This window comes from Kogia breviceps, chromosome 3 (genome assembly GCF_026419965.1).
Source record: "Kogia breviceps isolate mKogBre1 chromosome 3, mKogBre1 haplotype 1, whole genome shotgun sequence".
Lineage (NCBI taxonomy): Eukaryota > Metazoa > Chordata > Mammalia > Artiodactyla > Physeteridae > Kogia > Kogia breviceps.
The window spans coordinates 154,393,515-154,407,781 of NC_081312.1; the positions used below are offsets into that span (position 1 = coordinate 154,393,515).

General features: G+C 47.9%; 1 protein-coding gene across 5 annotated transcripts in view; it reads right to left on the minus strand.

Moving 5' to 3' along the window:
- The window catches only part of IL16 (interleukin 16), a 112,982-nt gene that overhangs the window by 33,546 nt on the left and 65,169 nt on the right, over positions 1–14,267 (minus strand). For 3 of the 5 annotated variants that reach the window (XM_067030035.1, XM_059059140.2, XM_067030037.1), the window contains 4 exons: positions 13,508–13,616; positions 8,023–8,165; positions 5,571–5,681; positions 1,737–1,851 (listed from right to left, as the gene is read on the minus strand). In XM_067030035.1, the coding sequence (XP_066886136.1) occupies positions 1,737–1,851; positions 5,571–5,681; positions 8,023–8,165; positions 13,508–13,616 (478 nt within the window). Of the gene's footprint in view, positions 1–1,736; positions 1,852–3,229; positions 3,329–5,570; positions 5,682–8,022; positions 8,166–13,507; positions 13,617–14,267 lie in introns of those variants that run through there. The other 2 variants (XM_067030036.1, XM_067030039.1) reach the window with 2 other exon arrangements.

Consider the following 14,267-nt stretch of genomic DNA (forward strand, 5'->3'; position numbering starts at 1 on the left):
ACTTCAGCTATTTTCCAAATGACCCTAAGAATCTGCGTTCAACCCTTATTCCCTTCCTGGACTGGAACCCAAATTTTCATTCGCCTGCTGGACAGCGCCACCTAGTGCTCACCTGGAGACCTCGCTCCGCTCCGCCGCTCAAACCTAAATACCCTCATTTGCCTTCATTTACTCCTCTTCCTCCACTTCTTGTTATATATAATTCATCATCGTTCTCTAGTTTACTAAGATCAGACGCCTTCACGTGTTCTCTGACCTCATTTGCCACCTCCCCAGAAGCCGTGGTTTCCCCCATCGGCATCTTTCTCCTCCCAGGGTTACAGCCTCAGGGCAGACCCTTAAGAGCTGGAGCCTGGATCTTACAATAGCCTCTGAACTGGTTTTACTGCTTCTGGTATCTAGTCAGCCCACTTCATCTTACACTCAGCTTCCTGAATCATCTAAAAACCCTGGTCCTAGCTGGTCCCTCCCAAATTATAAAAAGCTTCAAATGCTCCCCACTGCCCATACAATAAAATCCATACGCAAAATCTAGCATAAGTTAGAGTTGGCAAACTTTCTCTATAAAGAGCCAGATAGTAAATATTTTAAGCTTTGCAGGCCACATGCTCTCTGTCGAAACTACTCAACACTGCACAAAAGCCGCCATAGATGAGAGGTCAATGAGGGAGCATGGCTGTGTACCAATAAAGCTTTTCTACGGAGGCTGAAATTTGAATTTAATTTTCACAAAAGAATCCAAACTTCTTTTGACTTTTTTTCAGCCGTTTAAGAGACATGAAAACTCTTCTTCGTTCGGGAGCCTTATAAAAAGAGGCAGTGGGCCAGATGTGGCCTGCGGGCTGTAGCTGGTCAACCCTGCCCTGAGCAAGTTAGGTTATTAAAGGTGGTTTGGCTCGCAGCGGAGTTTACAGAAACTGGGCTGACAGAGAAGGTGAGAAGGTTGTGAAATCCCTTCTCTTTAAAGATCCACGTGTAGCCCAGTGTCGGGCCTGCAGCATCTTCCCTTCTGCCCCCTGACTACCTGCCCCGGAATTTTGCCTCCCAGTTAGAACCTGGAGATCTCCTGGGGCCAAGCCTACACGTGACTGTGGGGGTAGGCTCGGGGGTGGGGAGAAAACCCTCCCCTCCAGGACAAGGGGACAGGGAGGGGGCACTCAGGGGACACCTCAGTGCCCTGGGTCCCTTCCTCTCAGGATGGCCACGGGCTTCCCTCCCTGAAAGAGATGAAAAAGCTGGAGGGAGGTAGCGGATGGGAGTAGCTTCGGGGAGGCTGCTGGGCAGATCCTGAGCTCCTCAATAGAGGGAACCTGTCTGATAATCCTCTGTAATCCTAGAGCCCAGAACGGGGCAGGCTCACGAGGACTCACTGGAAGCCCCGGTCCTGGTTCCCCGTTTCCCCGTGTCTGTGGACTGGGGAGGGCAGAGAAAACGAAACAAAGGGGATGTCGATGGCTGCCAGCAACGCAGAGGGGCCTTGACAAGCAAAGGCGCAAGAGGGATGGAAGGGGTCTTCTGCCCCAGGCCAGTAACAGGACCGAGACTGAGTGAGCTAACACACCCAGCCAGCGTACCAGGCCTGATGGAGCCATCGGGGACCGCAGACCCCCGAATCCATGCAAGCTGGATTCTGAAGGCTCAAGACACATTTCATTTTCCCAGTAGCTTCTACCGGTAGCCTAGCGATTCTGCTTCTGATTCCACCAGCATCACCTAGGAAAGGCCGGGACATCTACCTTCTTGTAGCCTCCCATCAGCTGCCGCTGCTCCCCCTGCAAAGATGGTTTTAACGTAAATTCCAATGGGGCCATAAATGCTGTCCTTTCCTCCAACGATGCTGAAGCCCAGGCCCTGGGAAAGAAGAGGAGAAGGTCAGATTTCGGAGTGTTCCATGCCATTCACTGGGCTGCCATGTCCCGAGGCCCTGCCCCAGCCCTGAACAAAGGACTCAGGGAGGAGAGGGGTGCCCTTGGTCTTAGAGGTCTCGGGACCTAACAGAGGAATGGGAAAAGTGGTAACTTCAAGGCCACGCTGGGCTGTGCCGTGTCTGGAGCTTTCTCAAGAGTCTGATGTTCCCCACACAGAGGGAGTCTGAATGGAGACGAGCAGGCACTCTGGCTCTGCCCCTCTGACTAGCAACTCTGGGCAGATCACTTCCTGTCTCTGAGCTTCAATTTACCCCCTTGGAAAATGATGCTGACATCACCAAACTCATAGGATTGTGTTTGAATATTAACTGAGACATCCAACAACCACAGCTAACACACCAACACCAATAATCATAAAAGCAGTAGCTGACAATGGAAGAAGCTTCTCTTCTCCTACCAAAAGCTGTTCACTCCCCTTCTGTTCTGCCTCCCACCCCCTCCCCTTCTCTAGGAATTTACTACAATCCTGTGCTCTCCCTCCTGCCCCTGCAGTACCACGACGTCAGGAGCTGCCAGGTGGCAGCGGAGAGGAGGCCAGAGGCCGGGGAAGCAAGAGGAAGATGTGACAGACAGCAGGAAGAGGAAGGCGGGCGGGTCCAGCTTTGCCTGTAGACCTGCAGTGAGTTAGGACAACCACCTAGGCAGACCCAGAGAGCAGCGAAGGAGGCGCACACACAGCCTGCTTTATTTGGTTCATGACTGAGAGCACCCTTCTTCTCAAGAAGGCTTAGCTTGGGTCGCAATGAATTCCTCTGGAGACTGTGAGCTCCCCGGAGGTGGTGAACGCACCTTATTTGTCAGTGTCTGCCCTCTGGATGCAGGTGCTCGGGAAACATACGTTATAGACTGAAGGCACGAAAGCCAGCTGGAAGCCGGGCCTTTGGATTCAGCTTGCAAGCGTGCCAGGAAGCAGTAAGCAACTTGGCTCCCAGGAAGACCCCTCCAAGTGAGGGCTGCCAAGTAACAGCATCGCTGCTCCTGGGCAATTTCTCTGAGGCCAGCAGCTGCTCGGAGCCGAGTGGGTGCATCACCCCAGCATCACAGAGGTGGCAGGCCAGGCAGCCACCTTCAAGACCCTAAGGGAACCTGGCGAGCAGGGGTCAGACAGGAAAGCTGTGTGGACAAAGTGCTGGTGTGAGCTTCTGGTGAAGGTGTGGGTGTTCCAGGACGGGAAAGAGCAACGGTGTCCAGGAGTACCATGGGGGTAGGAAAATGAGAGGTAGGGCAGCTTCCGGGCTCCCTGTATGGGTTCCCAACTTCTTCCACTGAAATAATTGCTCTAGACCCAAACTTTCACCCACCCTGGTGAGGCCAGATGGTGTAGTGGTTAAGAACAAGATCCAGGGCTTCCCTGGTGGCGCAGTGGTTGAGAGTCCGCCTGCCGATGCAGGGGACACGGGTTCGTGCCCCGGTCTGGGAAGATCCCACGTGCCATCGAGCGGCTGGGCCCGTGAGCCATGGCCGCTGAGCCTGCGTGTCCGGAGTGTCCGGAGCCTGTGCTCCGCAGCAGGAGAGGCCACAACAGTGAGAGGCCCGTGTACCGCAAAAAAAAAAAAAAAAAAAAAAAAGAACAAGATCCATGGGTCAGAAAGTCATGGGTCATTGTCTTGGTTCATCTGCTCGCTAACCAAGTAACCTTGGGCTAGTCCTGTAAGTCCCAGATCCTCAGTCTCCTCACCTATTAACAGGAGATAAGAATAGGGTTTTGTGAGAATTAAAGGAATGATCCTTGCAAAGCCCTTAGCACAATGCCTGGGTTTGGGTCTCTGGTTTTATTGTTTTTGACTACGTCAAGCACTGGTGGATCCTTCTAGCTCTGCTTCTTCCTCTTCCTACTTATTCCTGTTAATGATGAGGTCTTCTGTGTGGAGGTGTATCAGGAGGACAGTGGGAGACCCACCGTATTTCTAACCCATCGCCCCTGCTCTGTACTCTAGGCTTCCGACACCAAACACCTTATGGCTCTCCATTAAGGCCAGTTCAATCCACCCAGTGCTACATCTGCCCGTGAAATCTATTTACTGACTGTACAACCTATGCACACCGAGATGACTGACACCATTGTGGATCATCTTTGCGTGAGTGTTGGTGCTCTTTTCCATTCTGCCTCCTTTTGAGCATTGCAAACCGTCTAAAAGTCAACCACGTTAAAAATGCTTCTACCTAAATTCAAGGGGGGACAAGCATTGTGATTTACAAACCAGAAAGAGGGGCTGTTTGGAGAAAATCAGCCCTGGCGAGAGTGACCCCCTTGTGATTAGAGGAACAATCATCTCAGTACTTCCCACTTGTGTCTCCTCATTTATCTCTGCTGAGCTCCCAGGAGACAGGAGAGATAGGGGTGGAGGGGAGGACTCCAGACATATGGGGCCCTCCTCCAGGAAGACCACATCAGTGAACAGATCCTCCCTCACACCACACACCGAAATCATAGGAGGTGGGTAGAAACCTACCCTTCCATAATTTAAGCATCTCGGTTCCCTGGGCTGGCCTGAGAACTTTGCAGCAGCTGCCATGTCTATTTCAGAAGTTCTTCAGTGCCCATGTCAACTCCATGTATGGGATGGCATGTCCTGGAAGCAATGCCAAGGAGCATTTGGGGTGTCCCACCATTACCACTGCTTTTGTGCCCCCCTTTCGATATTTCTCAATTGTGGGGCAAAAATCAGTCTGAATATCTGAATTTGGGGAAGACACACGGACTGAATGTCTATGTCCCCATCCCAAATTAATACGTTAGGGGGAGCCTTTGGGAAGTAACTAGGCCATAAAGGGGGAGCACTCCTGAAGGGGGTAGGGGCAGGTAGGGGTAGAAGATGAAGAGGTACAAACTACTATGTATAAAATAAATAAGCTACAAGGAAATATTGTACAGCACAGGGAATATAGCCAATATTTTACAATAACTATAAATGGAATATAACCTTTCAAAATTGTGAATCACTATGTTGTACACCTGAAACTTATATAATATTGTACATAAACTATACTTCAATAAAAAAATAAGTAAAATAAAATAAAGGCCAAAACAAAAGAAAAGAAAGGCTAATTTGTTTATATATGTACTTGCTTTGTTTACAAAATATATTTATTCTAAAGAAAAACACTGCCTTGGTCCAAAAGAAAAAAGAGAGCCCTCATGAGTGGGATTAGTGTTTTTGTAAAAGAGACCCCAGAGAACTCCCTTGCCCTTCCACCATGTGTGGACACAGAGAGAACGAGGCATCCGTGAATCAGGAGAGGAGTCCTCAACATATGTGGCATCTGCCGGCACCTTCAACTTGGACCCTCAGCCTCCAGAACAGTGAGAAATAAATGCCTGCTGTTTAAGCCGCCCAGTCTATGGTATTTTTGTTATAGCAGCCTGAACTGACTATGATGATGTTTTGAATTCAATCATCAGGTAAAACTAACTTCTGGAAAATACTACGCCGGGAAAAACTGGGGAACATTTGTCTTCCTGTGACCTGCACAGTGCAGAGCAACCCTGACTGCCCCTCCCTGTGCTGGCATGAGAGTGTCCAAATACTCATGTTCTGAGCCAGAATCACCAGTCCCTCTCTCCACCCTTCCTGTGACATGGCAGCTCCTCAGGAGCCCATGTCGACCCAGTAACTTCTGTTGGCCACAGTCCTTGCTCACCTTGGCCTGGCCCTTCATCAGCACGATGTTGGAGATGACGGACGCCTGGAGGCCCCCCAAGGGCTGCATGAGCTGAGCCGTGCTGAGCGACCGCATTGGCCTTGACGGGCCCTGGAACAAGGGACCAGGGTGGGGAGAGGATGAGTCAACAGGACGGCAGCACACACCTTGCTGGGAATGGGGACAGGGAAGGCCCAGCCGAGGAGAGGACCCCGATCCCCTCTCTCCTGAGGGTCCACAGCATAGCAGCCAGAGCATGGTGAATGGGGGGTGGGTGGGCGTCTGGTGGCAGGGGGCTATTTTGGTGGCCCCAGGAGCCTGATCTCCCTGTGAACCAGCAGCCAGAGGCTCACTAAAGCTTGTCACGGGAGTGGGTCGCGGGTCACAACACAGACCACGCTGCCCCAGGACAACGAGTCCCATAACCGGAGTCCCCAGCCCAGGCTGGGAAGCCAACGGCCAAGGACACCCTCAACAGAATCCAAGCCACATTTACAGAGACCCCATTTTGTGCCAGGCACAGGGTGGTGGGCAAAGGGTCAGGAACCCAAAGATGTGAAAACTCAGATTGTAAGTTCCAGGGGGAGGCTGACAGGGGATTACCCACTTGCATAGGAGCAGGGGCGCCAAATAGACACACGCCCTGCTCCCCGCAGGAAGTGCCGCAGGGAGGAGCAAAGGAGCATGGTGGTTCGGTCTGAGCCCGGCTGCCTGGCTCTCCAACTATCAGCTGGTGACCTTGGGGAACTGACTTAACCCCTCTGTGCCTCGGGTTCCTTATCTGTAAAGTCACCTGTCACTTCGGAAGCTGTCTTTTTCTAACACTGGAACACCGATGCTTCCCGCTGGCGAGCGAAAAGTATAATAGCTCAAGGAAGGGAATGGAAGAGAGAAATGAAATCTTCAAGCATCTGACGTGTACCGTGTGGGGAGAATCAAACATCGCTTGACTATGGACCCTACAGGGGAGCTAAGACCCTAACATAAGTAATGACACCAACAAGGCACGTTGGGTGAGTCTGTAAGAGAAGCCCAGACACGTTACGATGGGCATCAGGAAACGTGTAAGGGTCAAGCACTTGGAGGAGTCAGGAGAGCTCCCAGCGGAAGTAGTGCTAGGAAGGGTTTTGAAGGATGGGGTAGGGTTTGCAGGCTAGAGGTGAGGGAAGGGGACAGGGTGCTGCAGACGGAGGGCGCTGTATGCTCACAGGTGGCAGCAGGAGGCACTGTGGGTGCCTTGTGCCTCGGCCAGGGCTCAGGGACACAACAGGCTGGCTGGGGTGACAAGTGAGGGGACCCTGTGCTTCACACCTGCCTGGCTCCCAGACTGCAACCTGGTGCCCCATAGAGGGAAGGGCACGGACTGGTAAGCCACACAGGGCTTGGTTTCAATTCTGGACCCTTTAGGTTTTCAAGATGCGTGAACTCAGACCGCTACTCCCCTTGCCGAGCCTCTGCTTCCTCGCTGTACGATGGGGCTAACGTTACCCTCCTTTCTAAGCTCAGGAATTACAGTAAGTCCCCTACATACGAACTTTCAAGTTGCAAACTTTCCAAGATGCAAATGTGTGTGCCATCCACGTCAGGCGTGAGTGACATCGCCGCTCGCCCTCCGTCTCCTGTTGCTGGCGACCCTTCAGCTCTACCATCTCCCCCCTCCTCTCTCTCCTCCAGCCAGTAACTCTTCTTGCCTGTTCACTCGATGCCAGCCCCTGGATGCCAGCTGTTGTGCTGTACTACTGCACTTTTCAAGGTACAGTACAGTAAGATTAAAAATGTTTCCTTTGTTTTTTGTGGGCTTTTTTTAATGTATTGTTTGTGTGAAAAGTATGATAAACCTATTCCAGTGCAGTACTAGAGAGCCGATTGTGTTAGCTGGGGACCTAGGCTAACTCTTTTGGACTTATGAACAAATTGGACTTACGAACGCGCTCTCGGAACGGAACTCGTTCGTGTGTAGGGGACTTACTGTAGAGGCAAAATGTGTAAAGCAAGTCACGATATCACAGGGGCTAAAAGCACAGGTTTTGGAATCCTAAAGCTCTGACTTCGAGTCCCAGCGCGGACTCTTATTAGCATCGTGAATTCACATGCCTTCCTTAACTTGTCCTCGCTTCCCTCGCCCACCTCCTAGGGTCGCTGTGCAGATGAAATAAAGGGATCCACAGAAAGTGCCAGTTCAGGGTCTGCATGGGTGGAATGTTCTCTGCACATCAGCTCCTCATAGCATCGAAGCAGCCGCGGTCACAAGTGCCTGGCACCCGTGGGCACTCATAGGTGACCATTCCTAATGTGGTTCTTTGCCTGGAGGTGCCCACACTCACGAAGCCAGCCCCTCCCCCTCTGTAATTCCGTGGACGTCAAACCATTAGGAAGGTCTCTTCAGCCACCGCTGAGTCTGGACCCCTCCCCTCTCTCCCTGCTCTCCAGGGTCCCCTGCCTTCGTTCTTACCACAGCCTTTCCTGCTGCACAGTCCAGTTGTTGAGAGAGAGACTTCCTGTTGCTACAGAGGGCATAAGGCTGCCTGTCTGTGGAAGCCGCCGATTTCTTGGTCATTGGAAAATCAATCTCTCCTGTGCAGTAGGGATTAACACCTAACCCAAGAGAGGAAAAAAAGGAAATCATTTGTGCTGTCCGAAAGCAAAGCTCAAGGGAGAACAACATCAGTCCCGGCCAACGGCCAGCGCTCATGAGCCAGCGGCCAGAGTGAACTTGAAGCATGGAGCGCCCAGTGCTGGGTGCAGGATGCAGAGTGGGCAATGAAGACGTAGGCAGCATTGGCTCCATTCATGCCCGTCTGCACCGCAGGGTGCAGGTGGGACTGTCACTTCCATTTCGCCTCAGCTCAACTCGAGACAGTTGGCAAGGCATCTCCTACATGTCAAGCCGGATGCTGGGCTCTCAGGAAACCACAACGCTCTGTCAACTCCAGTCCCTGCTGCCAGGGGGTTTTCAATCTCAACCCAGGAGGGAGAGGAGGGAGGGGAGGAATGCCCCCAGACAGGTAGAGCCAGAGGAGAGACCGGGCAGGAGCCTGGGGGATCTGCCATGGCAACATCCAACCTCCCGACAGCACCTGACTGCTTCTTACACACATGCACACGCACACGCACATTCACACACAGGCACATACACACCCCTAACACAGGCAGGCAGAGTCGACCCTTGATTCTTTGGGGATCTAAGAAAATGCAAAGCCATCATCTTCTTTTTCTTTGGGGGGAACCCCAGACTTCCTTTCACCCAACCTGGAACTCTACCTCTTCCAGCTGGAAAAATCTGCAGAGATTCTCTGCTATGACCCCTCATTGTCTAGATCAGTGCTTCTCAATTGAAATATAATACAAGTCACATATGTAATTTGAAATTTTCTAGTAGCCACATTTAAAAAAAAAGTCAAAAGAAAAAGTGAGGTTAATATTAATCATGTATTGTATTTAGTCCAATACACCTAAACCCTGTCATTTGAACATATAATACATAAAGTTATTAATGAGGTATTTTGCATCCTATTTTTGGTTTTGTGCTTAGTCTTTGAATTGGGCACTTCTTTTACACTCTGAGCATTTGGATGAGCCACACTCCAAGTGCTCGAGATGTGAACAGTGGCCACGGTACTGGGAAGCAAGCACCCAGAGAGGGGCCGATTTTCCTAGTGTCCCTCCACTCAGGTGAGTGGACAAGGCTTTGGTGGGAAATTCCCCAAGAGAAAGACACGAGATGGGTGGTGCTTCAGAGGGAAGAAGGGAGGTTGCAGCAGAGCATTTGGTTTGCTTTCATTCTTAGGCTGGGAAAGACTTAGGTTGAAGAAAGGACGCCACTGCCCAGGGTGCGCTGAGAATATGGGCATGCCTGGAGATGTGAGAGCCCCAAGGGAAGAGGAGGAAGGGACAAAGGTCTGGGGGAGAAAGGAGATGTCCTGGTCCATTGGCACTCCAAGTGGCTGTGGCAATGTTTCCCTGCCAGGACAGCTGCGCCCAGCAGCCGTCTCCACACAACGAGGTGGTTCTCCCTGACTCACAGAGACCCTCTGACCCCAGAGGGGCCAGGAGAGAGAGGAAGCCAGGAGGTTCAGAAAACCACGCCCAAGAAAGAGGGGACGAAGAATCCTGGAGCAGGGTTGGGAGGAGGGGCTACAGATGGTCCCAAATCTGTCTGTGTATCATGTTTATCTGGGTGTGTAGCATAAGTGGGGCAAATTTCAATGCCCCACCCAGACCTATTGAATCCACGTCTGCATAGGTGGGGTCTGGGGTTGGGGGGTGGTCTGTGTGTTTATCAGGCTCCCCAGGCGATGCGTCCAGCTTTTGAGGAAACTTGAGGGAGCTCAGCTCCTTACTTCATCGTGAGGCAACCAAAACGAGTCTCCCATTCTCTCTGCCCACGGCAGGGCAAGGTGACTGCCATCGGAAGAGGGGCAGCGGTGTACCGTTTGGGTTCAGAGGGAATAAGGACAAGCAAACACGTGGCCAACTTGGATCGGTCCACAGGACAGAAGCACCTAGAGCCACGGGCAAGCACAAGGGGAACAGGCCAGGCTAACACCGCTTCTACCCTCACTGTTCCAGACAAAAAAAAACACGGACTTTCTGTGGTTCCTGCACCCACTGTGAGTTCCAATCAGCAAGGACACAGGCCCAGAGTCAGGATGAGCAGTCTCTCGAAAGCATTAACTGGTCTGAGCCCTCTCCTACTCTTTCAAAAAATTACTGGATGTGCTCCAACAGCAAGGAAATACATCAAAATTATCACCTTGAGTGGGGGAAGTTGAAATCAGTTAACATGTGAGTTCACTGAAAATGTGGTCATAAAATCTAATGCAAAACCAAAATAATTTTTGACAGGGAAACTATATATTTTGAAGATTATATAATAATAACGTGAGTTTCTAATTTAAGTTTACATTGAATTATGAAATGGAAAAATAAATGGGAATGGGACTAGAGGTAAATAACACCATCTTCCATTAGGGGGACAATTTGGAAAATATAGTCTCAAGTATTATGAATTAATTAAACCTAATTGATTAAACTTAAAGGAAACTGGAAGTGGTGATGAAAATTAAATAAACCTTACAAATCACTGCAAAAACTACACACACACACACACACACACACACACAGAGCAGGAGGCAGAAAACAAATGACAAGTAACCATAAAAACAGAAAGTATAAAAAGAACATGAGTAAAAGCAAATATTAATTATAATACTAATGTCAATGGCTTAAGCGTCTCTCTTTAAAAAGATTGCCAGATTTGCTTTCGAGATCTAAGTGCATATCATTTGCAAGAGATAAACAGAATAAACAAAATAAAACAAAATAAACAAAAACATTAATTTTACCAAAAAGTGTAAAATAAAAGGATGGGCAGAGACTACCAATGAGTAATGCTGTAATCGGCCACTTAGAAAAAAAATCTATCTTGATTCTTGCTTCATAGCAAATACCAAAAATAAATTACAGATAGAGTAAGTTTGAAAAAAAAAAAGGCAAATCATTTCAAAAACTAGAAAAAACAACACTATGTAGAAATAATTTAATCGATGTGGTTGTATAGTTAATAATCTTCATATTATATAACTCAGTGATTCTCTCCTAAATATGTAACCAAATATGATAAAAGAAATGTGTACAGCATGTATCTATAATTATTTTGTAAATGTTGATAAACTGGAAGCAACTCAAAGGTGTCATAGTGTAATAATTAAATAAGTATACATGAGAAAAAAACTAGAAGAAAACACAGCCAGATATTTAATAGTTCTCTGGACGTGGAAGAAACTTTTAACATGACACAGGAAAATTTGATGAATTTGATTAGATAAAGATGAGAACATCTTCATGCTAAAAAATTAAGTTAAAAGAAAAATAACCAACTGAGGAAAGTATGTTCAGCAAATACAACAACCCAATATTAATTTTACCAAGAGACTTTTCATAAATTAGTGATAAAATAAAATAATGATCATCTCAAAAGAAAAATCGGTGCACTCAAAAGAAGGGAAATAAACAAATGAAGGAATGTTGAACTGCACCTGTGTAGAGAGGTGTTCTTTCCACTGATTTCATAGGCACATGAACCAGTCAGGGTTTGACGGAAGCAAAAGGCACACTCAGGTAGGACTTTGAGAAAGTGAATAAAGGGGCCGTTTACAAAGAGTAGATGGGGCTTAAGAAAATAACAAGGCCTGTTGAGGTACCTAGGAATTGCCAAGAGCTGGAAGCTGTTACCATCCCAGACCTGAAGGGGCGCAGAGAGGAAACAGCATCACCAGGCCAGGGAGTGCTGGGACCGGGGCACTGCCAGAGCCACCAAGGCAGAGGCAGGAGGGGGAGAAACACCCCAGCGCTTCTCTCTTCCACCCTCCAGTCTCCCGTTGATCCTCTCATTGACTGAACTCAACTAGAAACCAGAGGGCCAGGGCACCTGGATGACGCCATCTGAAAGAGTCAGTGCCTGGGATGTAAGCAGGGGTGCTTCACGGGCATGCGACCTGTAAATTCACACAGAGCCCCAAACTTAGAAGGTATTCAGCTTGGTTTCATGCTCTGCTGTTGCCATTTTGAAATTCTTCCTAATATTTGAACAGGAGTCCCACATTTTCATCTTATCAATGATCCCCACCAATTGTGAAGCTGCTACTGGGTGCAAAACAAGCCCCACCCCCACCCCACCAAAAAAGCGGACCATGGGTAAGGGAAAGAGGGAAATAGAGAAATACCTGCATGGCAAATATTTTTTTAATTATCATCCAGTGTGGGCTATGATTGAAGAAATTGGTATTTGTATACATTATTAGAGTATTAGCTCTGGAAATTTGGAAGCACAGATAAAAATCTAAGGTATATTTACCTTTTGAAACTCCATTTCTAGGATATTACGCTAAAGGAAAAAAAGTGATGAAAACAGGCAACTAGCAGTCCAAAAATAGGAAATGATTAATATCATGATGGTCCATCCTACAACAGAATAACACGAGGCTTAGAGAGTTTAAGGGATGTGCCCAAGGTCACAGAGATAATTATTTCTGGAAGCAGGATCTAAATCCAAGTGCCTTGGCTCCCAAATGTGAGCTCCTAACCACACACCAGTCCACTGCCTTGCATATTTCACCTAAGAAAATCACTGTAAACTCGAACAAAATTTCATGGACAACCTCAGCAATGTTGATTATGTTAGTAAAAAGCTGAGAATAACTTAACTATCTAATAATAGGGAGCAGGCTAACTAGATTATGTACATAATGAAACACTATCTATCCACTAAAAATAGTGTTTACAAAAGAATTCCCAATGACATGAGGTCAAGGGTATGCGTGTGTGTGTGTGTGTGTGTGTGTGTGTGTGTGCGTGTTTTCTATAGGCATATATAGGCATAGGAGGGAAATAATTGACAATGTTAACATAGATTATCTCTAATTACGATTTGGCATTGTTTTAATTTCTTCATGCTTTTCTGCATTCTTCACATTTTCCTGACTTTGCATTAGCACCATTCTCTTTGGAACAACCAAGAATCACTACATCTTCCAGCCCCAGCTCCCATCCTATACCAGATGAGGTGACAGAAGCCCTGAGAGAGACAGTGGCCTTCCTAAGACCAAGGAGCATCTTAGATGACAGAGCAGGTGTAAAGCCCTCATCTTTTATCTTCTGTGTCAGGTCTTCCCAACTTGGCACTTGAAGTCCATTTGGAAGAGACGTTGACTGAACCACAAAGAGCTCTATCAGCAAGGGCAGAGGTGCTCTAGCTGTGCGGGACATGCACACGCAATGAAGGGTGCTCTCAGAGGGGCAAGCAGACCACCATCTAGGGTTAGTCCGGCTGGACAAACAGAGACCCACCCTCCCCCAAATCTCCAACATCACTGATATTCTCGATATTCAGCAACATCTAAGCCCTGCTCCTGCAGATGGTTCGATGACACACTTACTGGTTGAGTTGCTGCGTGTCCTTTGGTGACAGGCTTTGGGAAACAGGAAGTTACTACTTTGTGCATCCAATTTTCCAGACTTTTCTCCAGAGGAAGGTGTAGAAGCTTCCTGCAAAACAATTTCCATCTTTTATTCAGCAACTTAGTTAGAACAGAAAAACTGAGATTTCGACACTGACCATGGAAGTACTTGTCAGATTGTCTGTCTCCTCCACTAAATTACAGGCTCTATGAGGGCAGGGATTTAGAATTACTGTCATCCATTAACTCATAGATATATTAATTCAGTTAATGAAGAATATGAAAATATAATATCTTTATGTGACAAAGAATACAAATTATTATAAAGAATGAATAGAGATTGCATAAATGTTGAACTAATGCAATAAATGTTGAATGATTATGTCAGCTATTACATGTCAGGTTCTTTGTTAGGCATTAGGGATTTAGCCGTGAACAAGACAGAGAAGGGCACTGAGAAAAGGCATTTTCGTGACGGAAGACCAACAGCAAACAAGCAAACAGATAAAGGTGAAAGATAACGACAGAGAATAATAAGTGCTACCGAGAAAAGAACTAGAGACTGACGTGAATGGGAGGCTGGGAGGAATGTGTTAGAGAAGATGGTCAAGTAAGTTCCATCGTTCTGGCACATAATAGGCATTGAAAGAATATTATATAAAGAGATTTCTTAATATTGAACCATCCATGCATTCTTGAGTGTATTACAATTTTCTTATACTGCTGATTTCTCTCCGTG